We start from the raw sequence: 23154 nt of genomic DNA, 5'->3' as shown, positions 1-23154 counted from the left end.
GTTTTTAAGTTATACACAGCTTCATATATATGGTATCTTATATTATTTAGAAGTTGTGTGATGTTTACAGTTGGTTTGTTTTCACATAAAACTGTTCTATATAGTTCTCAGTTAACACCATTCGAAACACAACTGTTCTGCATACCATAATTCTTAGGGAAGCATTTCTTGCCAAATATGAAGCTGTAGCTTCTTTAAAGTGGTGACTATCAAAATAGGCATAAGTGACAGTTATGAATGGGATTGCAAGCCCAATTATAAGTCAGCTGTTCCTTAGGATTTCGACAGTGGAACTTGCAACTGCAAAAATTACTGCCAGTGAGAGTCTTTATTAGGCAATAATCTCAAGGGGCTAACAAGGATGAAACAGTGACATCTCTTACATGTGTATTTGCAAATTTTAATGCTGACATCAGATACAATGATTTTTTTTTTCCTTATTCTGAACAGCTGACTTTAGACAATATTAATCTTGTTTTCTGAGTACGGGTTAAACCACAAACAAGGGTCAGCCTCAGCCAGCTACCTTTAGAGAAAACTAACCAACAGTGAACATCTGGTCTTGAAGACAAATGGGTCTTATAAAGGAGAAATCATATAGGCTTATAAGAAAATATAAGTTGCAAGAAGAATCACTTTTAAGTTGTTTAAATAATTTCCTAATGTTTAACAAAATAAGACAAAAGAACCTCTGGATTCTGAGCTGTGTCTACTAATACATAATACATTCGTATTTCAAGGCTTATGTGCGCATACTGTGCTGACTCCTGATTTATTACATCGTAATAGAAATAGAGTTGCAGTTTATTCCATCATTGTTCCATTCCAACTTGTTTTTATCCATAGACAAATCTTAAGGTTAATATTAATTTTAAATGAAACTGAAAAAAACACCACAGTAAATTAAAAAATACTTGATTTGTTAAAATATTACAGAACCTGCAATAAACTTAATGAAAATTCTCTGTTTACTACAGTAAAAATAACTCAGGCTTAAAATTTTCTTTAAATACCAATCAGTCCTTATCAAACAACATCAGCCAAACTGACACACTGTATAAAAGTTGCATGAATCTACTGTAATTTATTTTAGAAATCTAAATCTAATCAATAATATTGAAAATTGTAGGCAGATCATAAATTCACTAGAGTAGGTACTTTGAATTTTGTACTAAGATACCACTGAAGTTTACAAAATCTATTTACTGTCTTTTTCAGGGCTAATTTCGTTACCAACCATGAAGAAACAAGCTGATGAATGTTATGATGAATGTTACTTTAGTCAAGATGCTAAGGTTTTACAACTAAATTAAATTAGTCCTTCAGCATCTTCCATCAGTCCCCTTCATTTGGGGGGTGAGGGGGTGGGTGATGAGCTTTCAGGTATATTACCTTTCCAGCTGATAATTAACACACTGCCCTATGTTTCAATTTATTTAAAATGCATCCTATATTATTCTATACCCTCCTATACTGCAGAAAGCAGGACACTAACAACGGTAGTATTGTGCCCTTATATTTAACACCCTGGCTAAAGAAGAGGTTGCATCTATAAATGTAGAAGCACACTAAGCAGACTATCTTTAGCCTGTTTTGAACCCAAATATAAGCACACTAACATAGTATAACTGTACAAGCATTCTTGTACTCAACTGCCCAGTAAAAAATAGCATTGCCATTCCTTTAACAGGCCACAGACCTTTCACCACCTATGCCTTATACTAACCATGCAAGCCTCTCATTCTGGCCCATTAACCTTCTTACTAACTTCTGAGAACTTGCTATGTGAACTGGAGATTGATACCAGGCATCTCATGTTAGGAGACAAAATTTATACACGGGATAACAGCAAAGACCTTGAAAACACTGGCGCAGGTTGAAAGCTAAGGCCTCAGAATTACAAACAGCTCATTAATGGCAATTACTAGTCATTGACAAAGTACAAGCTCAAGAGCTGGGAAAAGACTGCTTTAGCTTCAAGAAAAGAAGAAGCAGCACAGTGTCGTGGTTTAGCCCTGAAACCAGGACACACAGCAAGAAAAACAAACAACATTAAAATCTCAACGATGCAACAGGATAAAGCACCTGCCACGGCTTGGGAAAGTAACCCCACATTCCCAAACATTATGCAGCACATAGTCCAGGGCAGAGACCAAGGGCTGGGAGCCATCTGGAAACTCAGATATCTTATAACAAGATTCCAAATTAGGGAGGGCAGGGGAGTGAAAAAAAGACGCCCACTGCAGTTCCTGGTTCCCTTGTCAAAGAGCTCTTCAGCCTGGCAACTTTGATAACTACGACTATCAAAGGACCACAGCCATTGGAGCAGTGCAGTTTTGCATACACACAGCTAACACAGGGTAAGGTCAAGGGCTGACTGCTTTGAACAGAGCGATAATGACTCATAACATGTAAGAATTATTAGTAGGAAGTGTGCTGTTTCTGAACATCAGTCTAGACGTTTTGTTTCAAAGATTAAAAGTGGTCTGATTTATCAGTCTTCTGAACACCCTCATCTCTGTAAGCTCTAACTGGCATGTATATACACATATTCTGTTGCAACAGCCTTTATAGCTATTGTGCAAATAAAGATAGATATTTATGAAGAGCTGGATCTAATCTCAAGATGACATCAATACATGAAAAGATAAAACTCCCAGGTAATATAGCAATACCTCAAGTGCAAAGAAGAAAGGCAGAAGAAAAGCAAGTGACACCGTGTTTATGAACTGTCACCATGTTAAAACATGAGGCACCCCCTTCTCCACCTTGACTGGAGGGCTGAGTAGGATTCAGCAGAGCCAATTACGGGAAGAAAACTTAAAATCATAATTCAGAAGCAGGACAGGGAAGGAGTTAGCAAAATGTATATCCAAATTTCATTTATATTTTTGAAAGTTAAATACACCTTTGAATAGCATATCAAAGGCTAAGAGTCATTCTATTTCACAAGCTTCTCCTTTAACATTGGACAGCAAAACCCTGAAGTACACCTTTTATGAGACACAAGTAAGCAAGAGCTTCCTTAGCTGAAGATAATACCACAAAAATATTTAACAAGTTACTATAAACATTAATGAAACAGCCTTAGACTGCAGGCCGTTTTAAGACTTTACTGGCCTTGTTGAGCTCTCTTCTAATTTTCTCCGGACCAAACTGATCAAGGAAACGTCTGAAGTGAAATGCATCTATAGCAACAATTTCAGTGTAGCGTCGCTGCCATTCATCCCTAAAATTGGAGGGAGGAGAAAAGTAGATGACATTAGTCATTTAATATTGGTCATATAATCACGATCCAAAATAAGCAATTCTCTGCAGAGCTTCTGTTAGAAGAAGCTCGAAAGGTGAGCTCATAATGAACAACGGGGCACTTTTTTCTTTGCAGGTCAGGATTGAAAGCAGCATCAGGAATGAGACAGGTCTCCCTATAAATTTAGAAATACTCTGGCTAGACTTTGGGCATAAACGTGAAATAAGTCTAATTACACAGCACTATTTATTAAGCATGTAAGAACACCGCAAGGTCAAAGAAAAGCACTTTGGCTCTCTGTCTTCCCCCAACATTTAAATGAGAGTACATTGTATATGTTTCCATACCACATTAATATTTTTGTGTATACTCTATAACAACATTGTTGGAGAAATAGATTCAAGAGCTCAGAGCTTTCTACTCAGATTCATGATATTAAATCTTATTTTGCCACACATCAGTGTGTCATGCCACCGTGGCATCTGAGGTTTCACTGTCAAACGTCTTGTGACATTACAATCCACACTTCAGTCAGTATCTTAACAAAAATTTGGATTAAATACGTATAACTGTAAAAGATGTTGGTTTAAGAACTGGCATATTAGTAGGTATCATTTATGAGCATTAACATATCATTATTAATAGGAGATAACTTTCTTAGCTTGTTTGCTCTACTGAAGAGAGCTGGATCAGTCAGATCCTCTATTAAGGCAAATGCTAGCAAATACTTAAAGCACCAAGTTTTCCGAATTTATTCCTTCACTTGAAATATTTATGTGGAACTTTACCTTGGGGTCTTATCTTCATGGCTTCTTGCCCACCGGTAAGTTTCTGCATAGCCTGTATACTCACTGTACTGCTCAGCACCTGAAACAAATGATTTTCCATATGTATATATTTTGTGTGTAGCATTTTTTTCACTTGGCAAACCTTTCATAGGAATCACCACTTCTCCAAATGAACACACAGCTCTCAGAAGCAATGGAAAATAGAGATCCATATCTGCACCAAGAATACAAGATCTTCTTGTAACCAGAAGCTGCTTCTTTTCCACAGATGGCATGTAGCAGCCACCGTAGAACATTACAAGTGCAGATATATGTATGCTATCCAGTATATAACAAGAAGATGGTTTTCAAATTTGCCACTCTCAAGTTCAATAGCTTCTCAATAAACTGTCTGTCATCTTTAAAGTTTTACTGGCTAATATCTGGTTAACAAAGACTATGAACCTTTGCGCCTCCAGCATTTTGTTTTTCTTTTTTTCAGGCTACCACCTGTAAACATGATGATAAAATAGTCACTCCACTACTGAAAATGTGGCAACCCTACTTCATCACAATTTAGCAAACATCTGGGCTGACAGTTTAGGAAACACAAGAAGAAAAATATAGACATCCAAAAGCGTATGTGGTGAGCTGTATGTTTATACATTTTATTTCTCTAACAAGTTTTATTCCTCTAACAAAAATTAAACACCAAAGAAAACCCTGCTGGTCAGAAACCAAGCAATTTCCAACATGCCAATGTTACCCAGTTTGTTGCCCTACAGTCTCCTGAGGGCAACCTTACATAAGGACTGTTAAGCTTCCTAGTCTTGTTGCCTGATACACTTCTTGCCCTTGTTATGGTTTTGTTTTACATTTGTTCAGCACGGTTCCTGCACTATGGTTCCTCACACGAGTTCTCAGATATCACAGCAATTAGTGGCACTGAATGGGCCAAAAGGCCACTGCTCTCAGTTGCAGCAGTCAGTACCAAGAAGATACTTCTGTAAAAGCTCAAGGACCCACAAAACCATGGTCTAGAACATACTTGGCTGCTCTGAAAAAGTCCAGGAGGACTTGGCAATGACTTGGCAAGCATTAACGGCTGTAAGAAAGTAGCTCATTATGACCTCCAGTAACTTTAGCTATTACTCTCTGCTATGCCAACTCCTTTTCAAAGGTTTATTTCACGACCAAGGAGAGCATTTTAACTGAGTAAGTATCATAACCTTTCTAAAAGGCTGCCTTTCACCTCATTTTACTGAAATTCAGGACCTTGCTTCAAAACCTGGGGATACACAAATGCTTCAGAGAAATACTCCTAAAGTAACGCACAGCAAAATCACAACTTTCCCCCCTGTTTTGAGCTTGCAGCAGCTGAATTTCAGAAGTAGGGAACTGAAGAAAGTACCTTGTTTGGAAAATTTCAGCTCATACAGGTACAGTTTAGCACAAGTTATAAACAATAGAGTAAGAAGAGAACTGTTAAGCAACCCCTTAATCACAAACAGTGACACCAGCTATGCCTATAAATATAAAAGAAAAATAGGTTTTGGAAGGACTTGTAAGCTGACAGCACAAAACATCTGATTACTAAGACAAGAGTGATGCCTAACTATTGCACAGATTTGTGATACTCTGAAAATACAAATGTTTAAATCTAATCTCAAAGTTTTTCAATCTCTAAACAAATATAAAAGTTGAACAATCAGAAATATAGAACTACTCACTTTTAACCTCATCTGACAAGGGAATTTGAATGCCTGCTTTCAGTGGTCACAAGCATAGGAAACAAGCTGTTAAAAACTGCTTAAAATGATACATATACTTCAAGACATTTTCCCCATTTACCCAAATTGATTTTAACTGAACTGACTCAGCAGCACTTCTTTAACTCATCTGCCCTATTATCCACTCATCATTTATTTAGATTTGTCTAGATGATTAACCATAGTGAGAGCACACAAATTCCACTCAAGGCTATTTTGAAAAATTGCCATGCAAAATGAGTGGGATGGTAAAAAGTTCCTCAGCAAGAATTCACTTCTTGTTACAAAATCAAAGTCTCCAAAATTGTGATGGCAGAATGTTCCTATATATTCACACACATCCATGCCCTCGTACAAAGAACGACTGTGAGCAGCGTTACTGTTCAGAAATCAGCCTTCTAATGGAATTGTAGGCTATTAACCTTCAGTAAGACTTCCTGATGTAGGTAAAATTCAGGTTTAAAAGTGTCTGAGCAAACAGACAGACAAGGAAAGTGTGTGACTTTTCCAAGAGCTCTCTTTAGGGGATGACCTAGCAAAACTTCCAGGTCTGAAAAGGAAGCATTTCCTTTGGTGTCTAGCATGTGGAAAAGACTAGGTTATCAAGATACTGTAACAGATATTAAATGACAGTCAAATTATTAAGCTGACTTTCTCAAGGTTCGTTGTTTTCATCAATTTTTATGGAAGTGCACTGAAAGAGTGGTCAAGCATTGCAACAGGCTGCCCAGGGATGTGGTGGAGTCACCATCACTGCAGCTGTTCAAAAAAACATGTAGACATGGCACTTCAGGACACGGTTTCATGGGCATGGAGGTGTTGGGTTGACGGTTGGACTTGATTATCTTAGAGGTCTTTTCCAACCTTAAAGATTCTGTGATTCTATTTTATATATATATAAAAAAAATCAATAACAGAGAAACTCAAAGAATTCACATGAACTCTAAACTCATGTCCCAGAAACCCAAAGTTAATGCAAATCAATGGGGTTTTGTAAGTAGAGGTCTGGAAATTTGTCAAATAAAAATGGTTGTTCAAAGGCAAAAGTGCTACCAGTTGAATCACTGGGATACAAACTGCTTTTGCTGGGAGAACAGAAGCAATATGGGATAAATCAGATATGCTAATGTTTCTGGTGAATCTTCTTTTCCTCATTAAAAACAGGCGTAAAAAAGCAAAGCCGCAAATACAGCATAATAGCACAGTTCCATCAGAACTTTCCTAAAAAAGCCTAAGTCAAAAGAAAGTATACACAAGTACCATTCAAAAAGACATTCTTTGTGAAACTTGTAACAGTTACAGCATCAGACAAACAGTGAAACTGCCAAGTGCTAGTGCTTATGGGACCTCATCCATCTAGAAAGAGTTGCAATTATTACTAAAAATAAATATATACCTTTCTCAGACTCCATAGTCCATCTTGTCACTTGCAGGTGATCAGCACGGCATTATAAAGTTCCCAGGGATTGGGGAAAAACCCCACCATACCGTCCCTCTAGTATTTCTTACGAGCTAGAAATTAAACCGCTGCAGACGCAGTACCATTAGCACTGAATAAAAAGGAGTACATGTGAAAAGCACAAGAGCAGAGTTTTGAAGTCACCAATATAAAAGCACATTTACTGCCAAAAGTGAGGGGAAGGTCCTTCTCTCCCTTTCAGACAGTTCTTCTGATCCTTATCTTGCGCCACCGTTAGTCTTTTGGCTCTCTGGACAGTGGCGCAATCAGCCTGCAAAATGCAGCTGAAAAACAGTTTTTCCCCCTCTTAGTAAGTTTTTAGCGTGCAAGTAATGTGCTTAGAAGTCTCTGAAAATGCACGGCTAAGATGCAGTCGGGACTGGATGTTGTTCAACCTGTGGATTTAAAGCAAACATGGAACACAGCTTCATCTGCTCTTAATGCTGCCCGAGTATACATGAACTTGGGAGGAGGGGAAGAAAACCTGAATGAAAAACACTGACACTTATTCACAGGTCTTCCAGAAACGCAACTGCAGGAATCTTGGGCATTGTTGCTATTCCTGTAGGCAGATGTCTGTATTGAAGAACTCAACTGTTTGCATGACCTGTTCCATATTCATTACTGCAGTGATCTTAAGCAGATACTCTGCAATCATAACAAATTTAATTTCTCTCCAATTTCTCAGACTCTTCTGCAAATTTACACTACACAATACCCATTAGGCGGCTGAGTCAAGATGCATCACAAAGAACGTAATTTACCAAGAGGATTGTGACACATAGTGGAGACTTGGCTAAGAACAGAAGTGGAAGAGCTCCAGGGATGAAGTGAAAATGATGGAAAGGCCGTTTCCATTAGAGAACACCACATCACACATACTAATTGCAAAACCCAATAAAGTACAATGGCTCAAAAAACCTAAAAGACTATTGTCACAGTGAAAAAACATCCTCACCTTTATTTGTTCATGCCAAATCACTATTTTTTCAGGAGAATGGAAGGTGGTCTTTCAAAACATTCATTTAGTGTTTTCCCTCTAATAAGGTATTACACAGACTGATAGCTGTGCTCTGTTTTTACGCTCCCCAGAAGAGCCTCGCTTGGAAGATATGTTAATCTTATTATAGTATCATATCCAAAATACACAGCAGAAATCAGCATTGGCCAAGAATTTCCTGCCTTTTTTTTTTTTTTAAAGATAAATCACAAAAGCCAATTTATCAAAAAGTTTTCACAGAAAAGGCATTAATTTTGGCAGGGTAGAAAAACAAAACAAAACACTGTCTTAAAAAGATTACTAAGGATAAAACTAAAACCAAATGATGCTCTGCCTAGTACAATCAATAGCTTCAGGACAGGGTAAGATTTGCAAGACCTAAGCTCAAATTTCTACTGTGCATGCTCATGAGGTAAAGAACAAGCGCTTTGGAAGGACTTTTCCAAGAAATGTACTGTAATAGCTCAGTGAATTCGTGCCTGTTGAGGCAGCTGAGGTAATTAAAACCAACATTTTTATTGTAGCAGACTGAAAAATATAAAATATAAATAATTTATATTACAATATAAATTATATGTGATATAATACTATATAATTTTTTCTTTATAGCCGTTCTTTAGAGTAAATAAAAAAATATTATAGCATCATTTTATTTTTCAGTAATGAAGTATCTAGCTGTGTTACTGTGTTCCTGTGTATGGAACTGAGGCCTCTCCAGTTCTTAGCAGTGAATAGCTGTTTTGATGCTAACCAAAACAAATTGTTTTGATTCAATGGCTAATAAAACATCCCAAATTCTATGACAGAGGTGGAAACAAAAGGAAAGCACTGGACGGACAGCACTCCTCCATACACAGCTTCTCAACATACTGGAGAAGAAATTTAGTTTTTGATGTTATGAATTACAAACCCATAAGTAACTTACATGTAACACAAACACGTTTGTAACTTACCAGATCAAATTCCCTAAGAGACATTTCCTGACTTTCTACCTTTTTTGATTGATGCTGTTTTTCTCCTCTTCTACCTCCTCCCCTTTTTGAAAACTCAGTCTGAGAAGCGGAATTGCCTTCAGTTTACCAATCCCACCAATCACATCAAATGTTACAAATTCCAGACAGGAACAAAAAATGCCCTGCTGTATCGTAACAGAAGCATTACCTGCTAATAGCTGGGACCAGGCAATAGCTGCTAATTGTGGCTTTTACCTCTGTTGCCCAACAGTATTCTTTAGCTAAGCCTAAAGACACCGAGTCCTCAAATACATATATAGGATAAAAAAAAAAAAAGTTCTGTCTGCTTGCTGTCACTTTCTGTTTGTTTGTTTGCTTTCTTTCCTTCACAAAACATCTATTGGAACAGCAGCCCTATGGTCTTAAGAGGTGGGGTGAAGAAGGAAGCTCTTTGTCAAATGAGTATTTTTTTTATCCCTACAGCATTTAAACATACTAAGCTTCAACTTGAAATATATTTTCTACATATAAAACCAGAACAATATATGAAACATTTTCTGCAAAGACTAACCTGTGATAATAAGACATTCATTGTGATCCAAGACTTCAGTTATGAGCCTCGATACAATCAGTTCTGGGTTGATTAAAAAACGGATTTCTTCTTGTACCAGTCCTGCCCCAGTCACACCACCTCCAACAAAACGGTTTGCAAAATCAACCTAACAAAAATATATTCAGGAGGATTATGAGATAAGCAAACAGCATAAAATCCTTTCACTTACCAAGGTAAAGTCCAGTAAAAATTTTAATAATTCTGTTAAAACCTGCTGCTATCAATTAAAAATACAAGCAGCAGGACAGGGCCTGATTAACAGCATGCCTTTCTATGTTTTCTTTCTACTACTCAGAAAACTTAAAGCAAGACAAATGAGGTATTAGACAGCAAAATAAAGCTTTGCATCTCAAATGCTCTGAATCCAAGTTTTGTGGGTTTTATTTAAAGAGCACATATTTAAGAATAAAACACACCAGTAACATGAAAATACATATAACATGAAACACGTCTTTCACAGGAAAGATGAAAACAGCAAATTACAGTATTCTTTTTGCATTTTATGGACATTGAAGTATTATTAAGTTGTCCTTTAATAAGCATTCTGCCCCAGCTGTCCACACTGAAGACTTTTTAGCTCAGCATTGTCCCTGCACCAGTTGTTCTGTACTTAAAAGAATTTCTTACAAATTCTCCTTGAAATGCACTTGAACAAGGCAAGTAATTTTGATCATTAAGGTTTCTGCTTGAAACAGAGAGGCTCTGGACTCTACTTTTTGCTGCAATAATACCTATTTTACAACTTCCATTTTTATCTAGACAACAGTTTTAAAAAGATTTGGTTTATTCAATAAAGTGATTCTTATTTATGCAAATTAACTGCCCATATAAATTTATAATTTTAAAAAGTCACATCATCTTTCAAATGCTATTAGATTTTTACTGCTTTTTATTTAGACAGCTGATGAGACCACGTGTACAGGAGAGGAACAAAAGTTGCTGGAGTGACACGAACATCTGTGTAGCTTACAAACTGGATTCAGCAGTCAGAGTCAAGTCTAAAGAACACCAAGAGCTGGACACAACAACAGCAAGCGTTCCTGAAATCTATCCTGGAAATACCAACATACTTCAGTTGTTTAAGATTTACTGAACTTGACTATGATACAAAAAAAGTAACATGAACACTACCCAAATATTCAGTGTGTCCAGGCCCCAACATACTTTACCTGTGCTGAGTAGCCTCACTTGGGCCCCCATCCTCAGCCCCTGGCACATGGTCCCCATACAAACACACCCCCTTGTCCTCGACCTCACCTGAGACGTCAAATATGGGCCCATGTCCAACCCTGTCCTCTGCTGATGCCCACTTGCTGACTGGACTTCTAGTATTGACCTTGGTGTCCTTGACTCATCACCTTGAATTTGTCTGATGACCACCAGCCTGTCAGCAGAAACTGTTATTGTCACCATCCTGCTCTGCTTGTCCTCACCAGTGACCCTGCCAGCCTAGGCTGGGGTCACTGTGGACTGATGGATAGTTTTGCTTGGTCACCCTGCTCCCTCATGGAATGAGTGCTCTTTGTCCAAACAGAGGTATTTTCTTTGATAAGACTTGAAATAGCTAGGAAAAATCTCACCCCCTAGGCTGTGCTCAAATTTAAAGACTGCAACAGATATTTAAACACTACACAAAAAAGCATAATTCAGCCTTCTTTCACCTCTGAGTTTATAACTTAGTTGAATAGAGAAATAGCAGAAAAAGGAATAGTTGAGCTGTTGCTGAGTTCACAACAGTTTCAATGCACATTGAGAGCTCAAGTTTCATAGAGTCATGAGACATTTTAAACTTTGAGGAAAAAGCATCGCAGAATACCAGACCAGTAACACACCTCAGCTAGTCTCATTTAACAGATAAATCGTACAGATCACATGACTGTGCCCTTCAAGTTCAGCGTTTCCTCTATGCTCATGAGCAATTTTTGAGCTCTGCTACCTGGATAACAACTGTGATATTTAAGCAGTTAATTATGTTATGATTTGTCCTGCAGCAATACCTACAGAAGGTGAGATAACTCCATTACCCCAACTGCTCTGCAAGCCCAAAAGCACAACAGACAGCTCCCACCCGGAAAAATATAATGGTTGAATTTTAGACAAAACAGAATAAATGCAACTAATTGCAGAAAGGGGAATCATAAGATTACAAAGATAAGTTCATATTCTGTTTTTTGTAAAAAAAAAAAAAAATTAAAAATTTATTCCATATTTACACATTTATTATTTTAGTAGCAAATTTCAGCTTTCTACTATTCTCTGGCATCTGCTTTTTCCAGAGAAAATCCTCCTATTCTCCCTCCTCCTCTTCCTTTGCACCACTTGTTCCTGGCTAAAGAAGCTTTAAATTTTTTGGGGTAACTGAACTCTAGAAGGCAGACTTTTTATATTTTTTTAAACAACATAATTTAAAAACTCAAACATGTCCCTTGCTATAGATATGGACAGGACATCCTCCTTATGAATCTCTTTTAGCTGACTGGCTCCCAGACCGAAACAGTGATGCTGGCAGCAGCAAGTGTCCTGAACTACTGACCTGGCCACTGTCTGGGGCACAAGAATAATTTTTTAAAAATAAACTGAAACTCTTGACAACTCATCAAGATCACAGCCTGAAACTTTTATCTTGTCAACCTCGGATCTTGGTTTGAACCAAAAGACCTGAAGCTGTCCACGGCTTGTGATTTTCTGTCAGCTCTTTCTGCACCAGGTACATATGCAAACCTAGATGAGCCGGGGAATACTGACGGTTACTAAGACTGCCCATGGAATTAATTTTGATGTTTCTTTTACACTGCATAACATGTTGTCATTTAAGTCAATTGAGTGTAAACAAATAACTTTAAGCTGGCAGACCATAAAAGTATGACAAAAACATGACATAAAGCCATATTTACTGTTATATGTGCTTACCTGTAGCATACCTTGTCCATTGCTTTCAATAGTGCCTTCATAGGTAACATGCAATCTAGACAGTTTTTTCTGAGATCTATCATTGAGGAAAAATATTGCACAGAAAGGATGATTACAGAATCTCCACATAAAGACATCCATTTTAAAAGAAAACCCATCCAAACCCAAACTTCTTAACACACTTTAACATAAGGTGGTTTAAAAAAAAACAAACAAACCCACCCTGATGGATTAAAAGAAAATGCATTTGCCGTTCAGAAACAATCTGTAAAGGTTTGACATAGTCCATTGTTCAGTTTCTCCATCTCTTTCATCATAAAACCCCAAATTTGAAATTGAAGTTCTATGTTTTTCACACAAGTTTGTATCACATTAACTTGCTAACCAAGAAAGCTGCAGCACTTATGTTTTCATGCTGGTTATCACCCGTACTTCATTATGTTTCTTGCCATTTCTGAAGTCAAGTAATCCCTCTCTTTTTTCCCCACTCAAGCAACAGCACCAAAGATGTGCTATGATTTTAAAAATTCATGTAAGACTTTTTGGCTTCACAGGCAAACAAACGTACTGGAAAACTCAGGGCACTCAAACTACTTGTGGCAGTTCACCCAATTCCCTCTGTACTTCTCCTTAAAAATCCATATCAAATGTTGTTTTCTGTAGTACTTCCAGGACTGAATCAATTCCATGTGAATGGGATTCAGTTATCATTGATTTAAGAAATTTCTTACATTAACAGGATGTTCCACTTACCTTTCCCAGTCTGGAAACTCCTGGAGACACTGCCTTGTAAATGTCACCAATCCTGTAGGCTCTAAAGGCAAACCAACCCCAGAGAAAAATGTATTAACTGCTGGAGCTTAGATTATTTTAAGTAGTAAACTTTTAAAAAATTACAACAAACAGCATCCTTGGCAGAAACACAAGAGCTTAACTTTCCTCAAGAGCAGCTCTGAATCTTCCCGACAGCCCATGCTCAAATTGAAAACAAGTAACATGAAGACCAAATTATTCACTTCTCTTCTCCCTTTGAATTTTGAGTATTATATATAACAGATCAAGGGAAAACTATTTCTTAAGTGATTTTCACTTAAACTGTAAACACTACTAAAAAGACTCGATAGCTAAAGTAAAACATGCTGCCACTTACAAATAAAGAAACTGTCAACCTTTAGAGGTGACTACCGTTTGATGCCAACAGGCAACACACAGACTACTCAACCTATGGATGGATGAAGCAGCAGCTCGTATTTCCAAGCAAGTCCTACCATGTCAATAAAGATGCAGTGTTAATGGATTCCAAATCAAGCAGTTTTCAGCCCTGCCAGGATGCTAGTAAAATTCACTGTACTTCAACTGAGAAAAGACTCCTGCCCTCAAAGAGAAAAAGAGGAGCCATTGCTCATTGCAGGGAGGATGTAGTAACATCTTCTCTCCTTATTTTACTCAAAAGGTTCAGTTTTGCAACAGAAAGAAATTAATAACCTTTTATTAGGCGACGTCATCCTAATAACTTCATTTGACACTCATCTCTTTGACACTCATGTCTTTGCACCTTTTGCAGTAAGTCTACTGCACTAACTTGTGAAAAACATTGAAAACAGTATGTAAAGCACAAACATATCCTTCCAAAAACATTAAATAATCCTATGCTTTTCTTCAAAATTATAGGGGTTTAAGGAAAAAAAAGGTTGCTTACTCTTAAAAAAAAAGTGTATAGCTTTCATTAATCAAGTGCTTTTCCACAAGGGAACTCTGGTAATCAGTGGTGATATTTTACAAATTAAGCATTCACCCTTTGAGCACAAAGTCTTCAACTGATACAGTCTCCACTGTGTACTTTTACCATTTAAAATAGTAAGAGTTGCAAAATTATATACAGTAATTTACAGAGCTAAGTTACTTCAGTCTTACTAATTCCTTGGACAGAAAAGAACAAGTCTTCTAAAGGTATGACAGGAATTTTTAGTTCATGAAAAGAGCATTCAAGAATCTCAATTTAAAGTTATAACATTAAGAAATCTAATACAGTAGTTTCATAAAACCTGTTCCCAACAGATTTCATATGCACAGGGGGTCAGGGACAGCTGCATAAATTTAGGATTTGGTTTGCATGAAAATATTAGTACTCTAGTATAAAAATTATACACCATAAAACACTATATCTCTTTGCAGTCCCACACATGTATCAGAATTTACTTTTTACCTCTACTGGCATTGCTGAAAGTTTGATAGCTGAAACAGGGTGTAGCTGCATTTAATTTGTGGTGAATTAAAATGATGAACTGAAGATGGACTGAACCAAGTAAAGGGATTTTTATATTAATAGCTTAAAGCTGTCTTTTTTTTTTTTTTAAAACAAACCCTTCCGAGAGAATATGAAACTAATAGTGAAATACCAACATGTAAAAAATAAGTTCTTAAAAAAAAAAGTGTAATTAAGGATATTGCTGCAGATGTATGCTACTGCAGTAAAATATCTTTCTCCCCAAAAATACAACATATAAGCTCTGATACAGTTGTCACAAAAATAAATCTATTTTTGAAAGCTTATGCAGATGTTCAAATTCAAAGACCTGACTATTCACACTAAAGAAAATATCGCACTAACTTCTAAAACAGGTGGGGATATCTCATGTCTTGCTGTTGCTTGTTCTATTTGAACTGGGAAAACTTCACGACAGCTTTGCTTTGGGAGAATAGAAGAGAAAAACCCAAAATATCAACACAAGTAGGGGAAAACCCCTAAATACCTCAGAACTACAAACATTATAGTCAAACGACTAAATCTGCATAGTGCAGGAAATCTGAAGCTTGATTCAGAATCTTTAACCCTGTGATTTTAATGACTACATATAGTGCCAAACTCCCTCCACATGCGGAGAAGCAAGTAGCTGCATATATTACAAACAGTACACGTATGTATATTTATACATATACACATATACACATTTATATACACACACTTTATATATATAAAAAATAAAGGGGGATAAAAGTATATCTCTATATTTCACACATCCCCCATGTGTATATCTCAAAAAAGAAAACAGTAAGGTCTGTGCAAAAAACCTAATTGCATGTATCACCTATATAAGTGACATTAATATGAGTATCAGTGTACTTAGCAAGCGGTCTGTTCTTACACATTTCCATCATAATGCTGCATAGCCATTTCTAAATTTAATGAGATTAAATTTTTCATGTGTCTGCTTTGTAGCTCAAAAAAAAAAGAATAAAGGGTGTACTTTTTTCTGTGACTCTCCTAAAATAGCAGAAAAGGGTCTTAAGTTTCTCAGGCTTCCTTGGTGACCGTCCTTCAAACAATCTGAAAAACAAGAAATAAAAGCAATTAATTAGATTTCAGGGATATAGTGCATAGTAATTAGGCTACTTACTATTTTTTTTTTTTTTTAACCATTATGCATATATTTTGATTAATCTTGCATTTATATACGCTATTGTGGAAAGAACTCTCTAGACACAGGTCTGTAAGGGTGACAAGTTCACTCACTTGCTAAGTTTCTGATGAAGATACTAAGCAAATGCCTATCTCACACCGATTTTGCAATATCAAAAAATATAATTTCAATATGAATGCCCAGGAAAACTACTATTTTTATATTAATCCAAGCCAGTCTGTTGCAAATAAGTGACCAAGAGGTGAAAATACGTATGTTGAATACTCCAAGATCTGAATTTCTTATTCTACTTTCAGTTCAGTGAGTTGCAAAGAATATAATGGAACCACAATGCTTTCAAGAGTTGCACAGCACCAGCAGCATTTCTAAAGAAAAGAATCCACCCCCAACAGAAACAGCTTCACCCACTAGGCTACTACTGGCGCTAACATTCATTTGTGAAAACCTAAGCATTAAAACGAAGCATCCTATTTTTAGCCATTAAGTGAATGTATTCTTTTAAGGTTAGCTGAAATACTTTTACTGCATCATCTATCTTCCAGCAACTTGAACACACATTACTTAATTTCACTTCCAGCAAAGTGACAAGGCATTGTTATTGGCAACACATAATGGAATTTATCTGGAAGGAAGAATAGTGGCGACTTCAGAAATAATATTCTTTGAATAGGAAGTTCACTAAAAGATGTCTGATACAGTGAAAGCCTCGAGGATGTAAGATTCGCCCCCAATAAACAGTCTAAGTAAAGGAATGACACAACATTATTCATTTGTTTCCATGTGCTGGAATGACAACCTGCCTTTAAAACCAGAATGCTGTCAGGTGAATTTAGCTTTCAGTAGTGATGTGAACTAGATTTTTTCAGTATTTAAAGAGTCTTACAAAGTATACATGCTGTAGAGATCAATTTCATCCAAAAGCTATATTAAGTCACAGAAACTATTTTGAAAAGGCGAAAAATGTTTTATGAAAACTTCCTTATTCTTTGGACAAGGAGTCAAGACTTTAAGGTGGCAAACTCCAGACTTACATAGTCTATTTTAAAATGGGCCAATGTGCAAGTTCTATCAAGGGGTTGTGCTTATACAACTAATAAGGAGTTCATAAAAAGAGTTGATATGTGTGTGTGCACGCACACATGCAGGTCTTGCCTAAATGCATCAATTATCTCTGATCTTTTATCTGGAAGTCTCATTTGGTATGAAACCTTTGAACTTATTAATTTATCTATTGGGCCAATCATGCCTTCACTAGTGTTTTGCCTCTTACATCAAATTGAAACCTTGCTTATGTTGCAAACTCTCAGCAGGGCGTTCTTCGTGTCACAAAGGCGATACATCATTTGCCATAACTAGCTGACTGGGGAGAAGTCCAGAACTGGAAAAAACTATGCCTGGAATAAGTCACATCAAGCTAAAAGGCAATAGCAGGGCAGATGAACTTGGTTTCATCTGTTACAATTACTCACTAAAATGTAGTCACTCTATCAATTAAGGAATTTCAACAAAATATTATTTTTTAAATCTGAACTGTTCGGCTGTTAAAAGCTGTCATAAATACCTCTCTTCTTCCTCCCCTGGGATCAAAGCTAGTATAATGATGATTTGCTGGTGAAAAATCTCATTTACAGCAGATAAATATCCCCAAAACACCATCTATAATTACAGTAATGAGAAGAGATATCTGGTTTTCTGTTCTAGCCCTATATCGCTGTGTAAAAACCACAGGGCAGCACAAAAGAATTTGAAAAGCCCTGGGTTCTGGCACAGGCATCCCCTGCTATAGAGGGATACTCCATACCGTAAGGACAGAACAATACTGTGGCATTCAAAAACTAACTGTATTTTGACCTAGTAGCTATATGAATCCAGAAACTACATGCATCAGATGATGAGATCTTTTATAGCAGTTAGCACAACAGCTCTCATTACCCCTCTCCTCACAGAATTTACTTTTTGCTGGTATGACACAACATAAAATGTACTTTCTCTCTTAAAATCCACCGCTGTTGTTAAATACTGAAAAACATTTAAAAAAATTTATTTACTTGCTAAAAACAGAAGTGGACAACACTAGTCCTGGACACACATTTTAGGACTGAATCCACCACAAACGTCTGCCCAAAATTGAATGCACTCCTAAAATGATAGCCATCTTCAATTTGCCACTAGCTCCCTAGTAAAGCTAAATTCTAGACACAGAAAATATGATGTGAATCCAAGATATTAATCAAAGACATGGTGTCTTCAACCTGCCATAAACGGCTGTCTCCAAACATGCTTTTTATTATATATGTTTACAATATACAAACCACTAGAGAGTATTACTTGCATATTTTCATACAATCAGACCATGGAATTCTTGTTTTCAGCTATTTCAAGTAAAAGTGTTACAATGGAACTTCTTTTAAAGGCCAATGAAACCAGTGGAAAAATCCCCACAGATTTTACTGGGTACAAGTTAACCTTAAACCCTCATAGTATCTAAGTATTTCAAGTTACTGATACTCATTCAGTTGAATCTGACTGCTTCACATGTTATTCTAAATTTCCACAGAAGCCTTATTACAATGGCATCAGCAATTCAGGAGACATCCAAGCTACGCTAAAGTCAGAAGAAGAAAGAAAAGCACAAGAGAAAAACTACCACCACCACCCCCAAATACATGCAGGCAGCCAAGCTTTCTTAAGCGCAGCACAAAGTAACCAGTCATCCTTGTGAATGCAACACGAAAAGCAATTCTATTTACAACAATTCTATTTACAAGGCTCAGTCCTGCCCCATTAATTTAAGTGAGGATGTAACATGGCAAAGTTGTGAACGTTTTAACCTTGAACGTTACTTCTGAAAGGATCAATTAGGCAACATTATGAGAAGTATTATTTATGAAGCAAATATCTCTATTTTAAAGAGCAAGCTAGATGAGGGCATCAATAAGATATAAAATAAAATTGTTCTTCAAGCTCTGAGACACAGATCCTACTAAAAAAACACCCAAAAATGTAAGTGGAAACCACATAATCAATTTCTTGACAGAAGAACCCAAGGCCAAACCCAATTAATTCCAATTAAAGAACTCATCCAAATGGAGTGTACTGTAGATCAAATGCAAAGTGCTGCAAGCCCACTTTCAGTCAAAGTCATTGAAATATTACTGGCAGCTGCATACGTAAGCTGTTTTGCTTTGTACAAGATGTTCCTGCTGCCACGCAGCTAACTTCAATTTAGCAGATACAGGAGCTAAGAAAGCTTGCAGGGCTGATCACCAAACACAGCTGCAAATTTATCTCTGGCTCTCCAGCTTCCAAGCCAGGGTAGCAGCAATGTTAATCAAATAACAGACCACTATACAGAGAGACTTAAGTATTCTGAGAGATTTAGGGAAAAAAGCACGCAAGCAGATGTGTGAACAGTGTCATAAACATAAAGTACATTCTTTAAGTATTGTGGATAAATGAGAACTCTTTCCTAGCAAATATTCAGACACATATTCAGCTGCTCTGAAGAGAAATCCTATATGTGAGAAATATTAAAAATAGTAACAACCGATATTGCAGAAATATATTTTTCAAAAATTTAAATTACTTAACTGTCAGCAAATATACAGTAAAGTTACAAGGCAACAGTTTATACAGTTTCAATATTAATTATTACAAAAAATGTACATTTTATTGTATTAGCATTTTCCTAAAATTTTAGGGCAGAAAAGCAGCTTAAGAGTGTAATCAATAGTCTTGTTTTTGCAGCCTCATTGACTGCAAACTCAAAATTGTCTTGTTTTCAACCAGCATTTCCACCTTAGAAAGCTGGAGCCAAAAGCTCTGAAGAACCTGCTCCTATGTCTTTTGATGAGTGCCTCAGCGGGTGGTGCTGCACCTTCTATTCGCAAACAGTTCTGTAACCAAAAACTCGGTAATTTCAGCCTTACTGCACAAGTGCGTCATCTTTTCAAGAATAACAGAAGCAAAGAATGTGCATCAAACACAGACATGTAGGAGTAATTCATGCTCACACGGTGCTTTATAGATTTTTAGAAGTATCTTGGCACATGGCAAATCTGCAAGGTACTTTAAGGGGTGCATTTTGAATGACGCAACATCAACATGATTTAAGAACATTTAAGAGCTACACAAAAATTACTTTGGCATGCATATAGTTTACTGGGGAAAAGTTGAGACAGCTTAAGGAAACAGTTACAAAATACACTGCTTCCGATTAAGGTAAGAGTTAAAATACAGTAGATTACTTATAAAATTTAATTTCCAAGGAGCTAAATTGATCTCTTGTTACTCGAAGAACTGTCTCCAGTAATTTTACAAGCAGAAGGAACCGTTACAGTCATGTGCTTTAACCTCCCAGTCAAATAATTTCACATTGGTATTTCCATCCCCAGCCTCTATCTTCCTATCCCCAAGCTGGGCTTCCTTTCAATGTTTCTTTTCAAAGACTATAATCACATCTTTAAATTGAAATTAGAACCTATCATAAAACTGTCCACACTGTAACAATAAGCAAAAATTTGCAGCACGGATCATACTTCAAAGAATACTTCCCAGAAATCCACAGCATTTCATGTGTGCTGTTTGTAGAAGTGTGGATACACAAATTTATGGTTATGGTCCCCACAGCTAACCATCTGTGCTTTTCTTTACTACCACAGCCACCAAAAAGTACCTTTTTTCTTTACTACTATAGTTGAAGACACACTTGTTTCTTGTATTTTAGTGTGATCTCAATAAAGATAATATAACATCTATGCAAATGCAAGATGTGTTACTAAACCCTCATTCTTCTACAAATAAAAGTGGAAGAAGGATTTACAAGGAAATAGTATGGATAGATGAATTTCAGCCAGCAAGGACTGAGCTGGGGCAAGGATGGAAAGTTAAGGCAGAATTGAAAATACCAAATAGACATTACCTTCAGCTTCAAGAACAGAACTAATCACTGAACACTGTCAATTGTCAATCCCAATGCATGAGTTGGCAAAACACTTGGAAAAAAGAATAAACCAAGCATCTTGTATCTTGTTGCATTTCAAGCCTAAGCTTATGTGATGTATACATGTAGGGGTGCAAATACTGTGCTAACATACGTTACTCTCAAACTTGTGTTGCTCTCCATATGATTGAGGGCTATTTTCATTAGAAGGCTGAGCATTTTCACTTGCTAGCAGTCTCAGTGGGAACTATTAAAATTTCATGCTGATACAGGGAACCCTAAAGGAAAAACTAATATAGTGTTGAACGGCACAATAAACTCATCATTTAGCATTACATTGGCTGCACTGGGGAGCAAACAAGAAGCATCTCTTCCATCTTTCTCCCGCAATTTTTCCCCCCTGGAAAAAATAAGTGGAGTTCCACAAACAGAAGAGAAAAATAAAACTCTCCCTTTCAAAAACAGTATCATATGTGCAATGAAGTGGGAGTTTTAGCTTTGATTTGCAATGCTAAGCACAGTTGATCAAACACACTTTGTTTCAGTAAGGGTTCTGTCACAATATTATTTGACATTTTTATTCAATTGTGCTCAAAGTAACCCTAGTCACACGCATATTAAGGACTACCTATAGATATTAGTATATCTAATGTCTAGGAAATCTGTATGCATTAATATGCACAGAGAGAACCCCATCATATAAGAGTGGAATGTGTATATAATTACATGTGCTTATCACATGATTGCACAGGATAGAGAACAATCTCTTTCACTCTCTAAATATATGAAAACAATTCAGCCTACCGTATAGAAATAACTGGAATTACATTAATTACCTGTATCCTATCCTTTGCCTCAGGTATTTTCCAAGAAAGCTGTTTCAATTGATTATGTACTGGCTGGCGTTCCCCCCCGCTACAGAAATATTTATCTGCCCTTTAAACCAGAGTGCTACATCACTAAAGCTTCACTTCAACGAAAAAGATGGAAGACAGTCCAGTCAGTTACTGGTCAAGGACTTTTCATGAAGACCAGAGCTGCAGCAAATGTTTCATTGCTACCATTTACCATTGCTACACTCCCCTTATCAAGAAAAATTAATTGCACAACAGTTCGTTCCTGCTTACATACTTGTATTTTGTGAATAGCAATAGCCCAGACCCACTCTGGTCTCCAAAGCACTCCATGGGGGTGTGCAAGACAATCCACTAGGATGCAGGCAGAAAATATCTTTGTACCAGTCATAAAATGAAAAATATTTTTAAATAGTGTTTATTTCGTCTTTAGCACACCCTTTTTCAATTTCTTCTTTTGTGCATGTCTTAGAACATAATATGCTAGTACAGTAGCACATGTATGTAATTTATAAGTAAATAAATATGCATATACTGGGGGTGTATGCGCAAAAGTTTTTTACCGATAGGTACATGCTATCAGAAGAGTTTGGAGACCATTGCTGTAGACAGCTTTAAATACTTAAACATCAATTACATGATGTAAGATGGAGAAACTAGCAAATTTAAAATGGTTAATTCTTATATCCAATATAAAATATAAACCCTTTCTAGTAAGTCCTGCAGCCATTGAAAATATTTTAACTGAGAACTAAAAGTAAAGCTATTCAGAATATCAAAACTTCAATTAATGAAATTTGAACTTCACATAAATCAAAAGCAGAATAATTCAGATGAGAAATTTCTCCCAGAGATATGAAAGGCAGACAAATTGACCATCTCTCTGACAGCACAAAAGGAAATGCCACTTTCCAATTGGAAAGCATAGCACAACCTTACACAAGTCAGGTACAGCAACCTCAGTTCTGCTTTTCTGGTGCCTAGTGTATATCTCTTCCACTTCACATGAATTTCATCCTTCTGCATTAAAACCGCCTTCCTTTTCTCTGTTTATACAGGAAGTAGTTTAGAGTTTTTGAATTCCCTTGGTGTCAATTAGGAGAAAAACAATACATTCAATGATTTGACCTCCTAGGCAATTTCTTAATTACTGTCATGTGTCATAAGTACGAGCTGTCATCATCTCAATGTTGTTTAACTACTCAGCACCCTTAC

The 23154-nt window shown here is 36.7% G+C and overlaps 1 protein-coding gene across 1 annotated transcript in view; it reads right to left on the bottom strand.

Moving 5' to 3' along the window:
• PARG (poly(ADP-ribose) glycohydrolase) overlaps nt 1-23154 on the bottom strand; it is a gene marked incomplete at its 5' end in the record, with an annotated part of 70798 nt that overhangs the window by 7492 nt on the left and 40152 nt on the right. The window contains 6 exons of the mRNA XM_082002239.1: nt 3121-3229; nt 4039-4117; nt 9770-9917; nt 12722-12797; nt 13475-13535; nt 15970-16049. Of these exons, the coding sequence (XP_081858365.1) occupies nt 3121-3229; nt 4039-4117; nt 9770-9917; nt 12722-12797; nt 13475-13535; nt 15970-16049 (553 nt within the window). The remainder of the gene's footprint in view (nt 1-3120; nt 3230-4038; nt 4118-9769; nt 9918-12721; nt 12798-13474; nt 13536-15969; nt 16050-23154) is intronic.

The sequence above is a fragment of the Phaethon aethereus genome (assembly GCF_964289735.1).
Source record: "Phaethon aethereus genome assembly, chromosome: 7".
NCBI classification, from domain to species: Eukaryota; Metazoa; Chordata; class Aves; order Phaethontiformes; family Phaethontidae; genus Phaethon; species Phaethon aethereus.
Note: the sequence above shows the minus strand (reverse complement) of the source record. Positions and strands in the feature narration are given on the sequence as shown.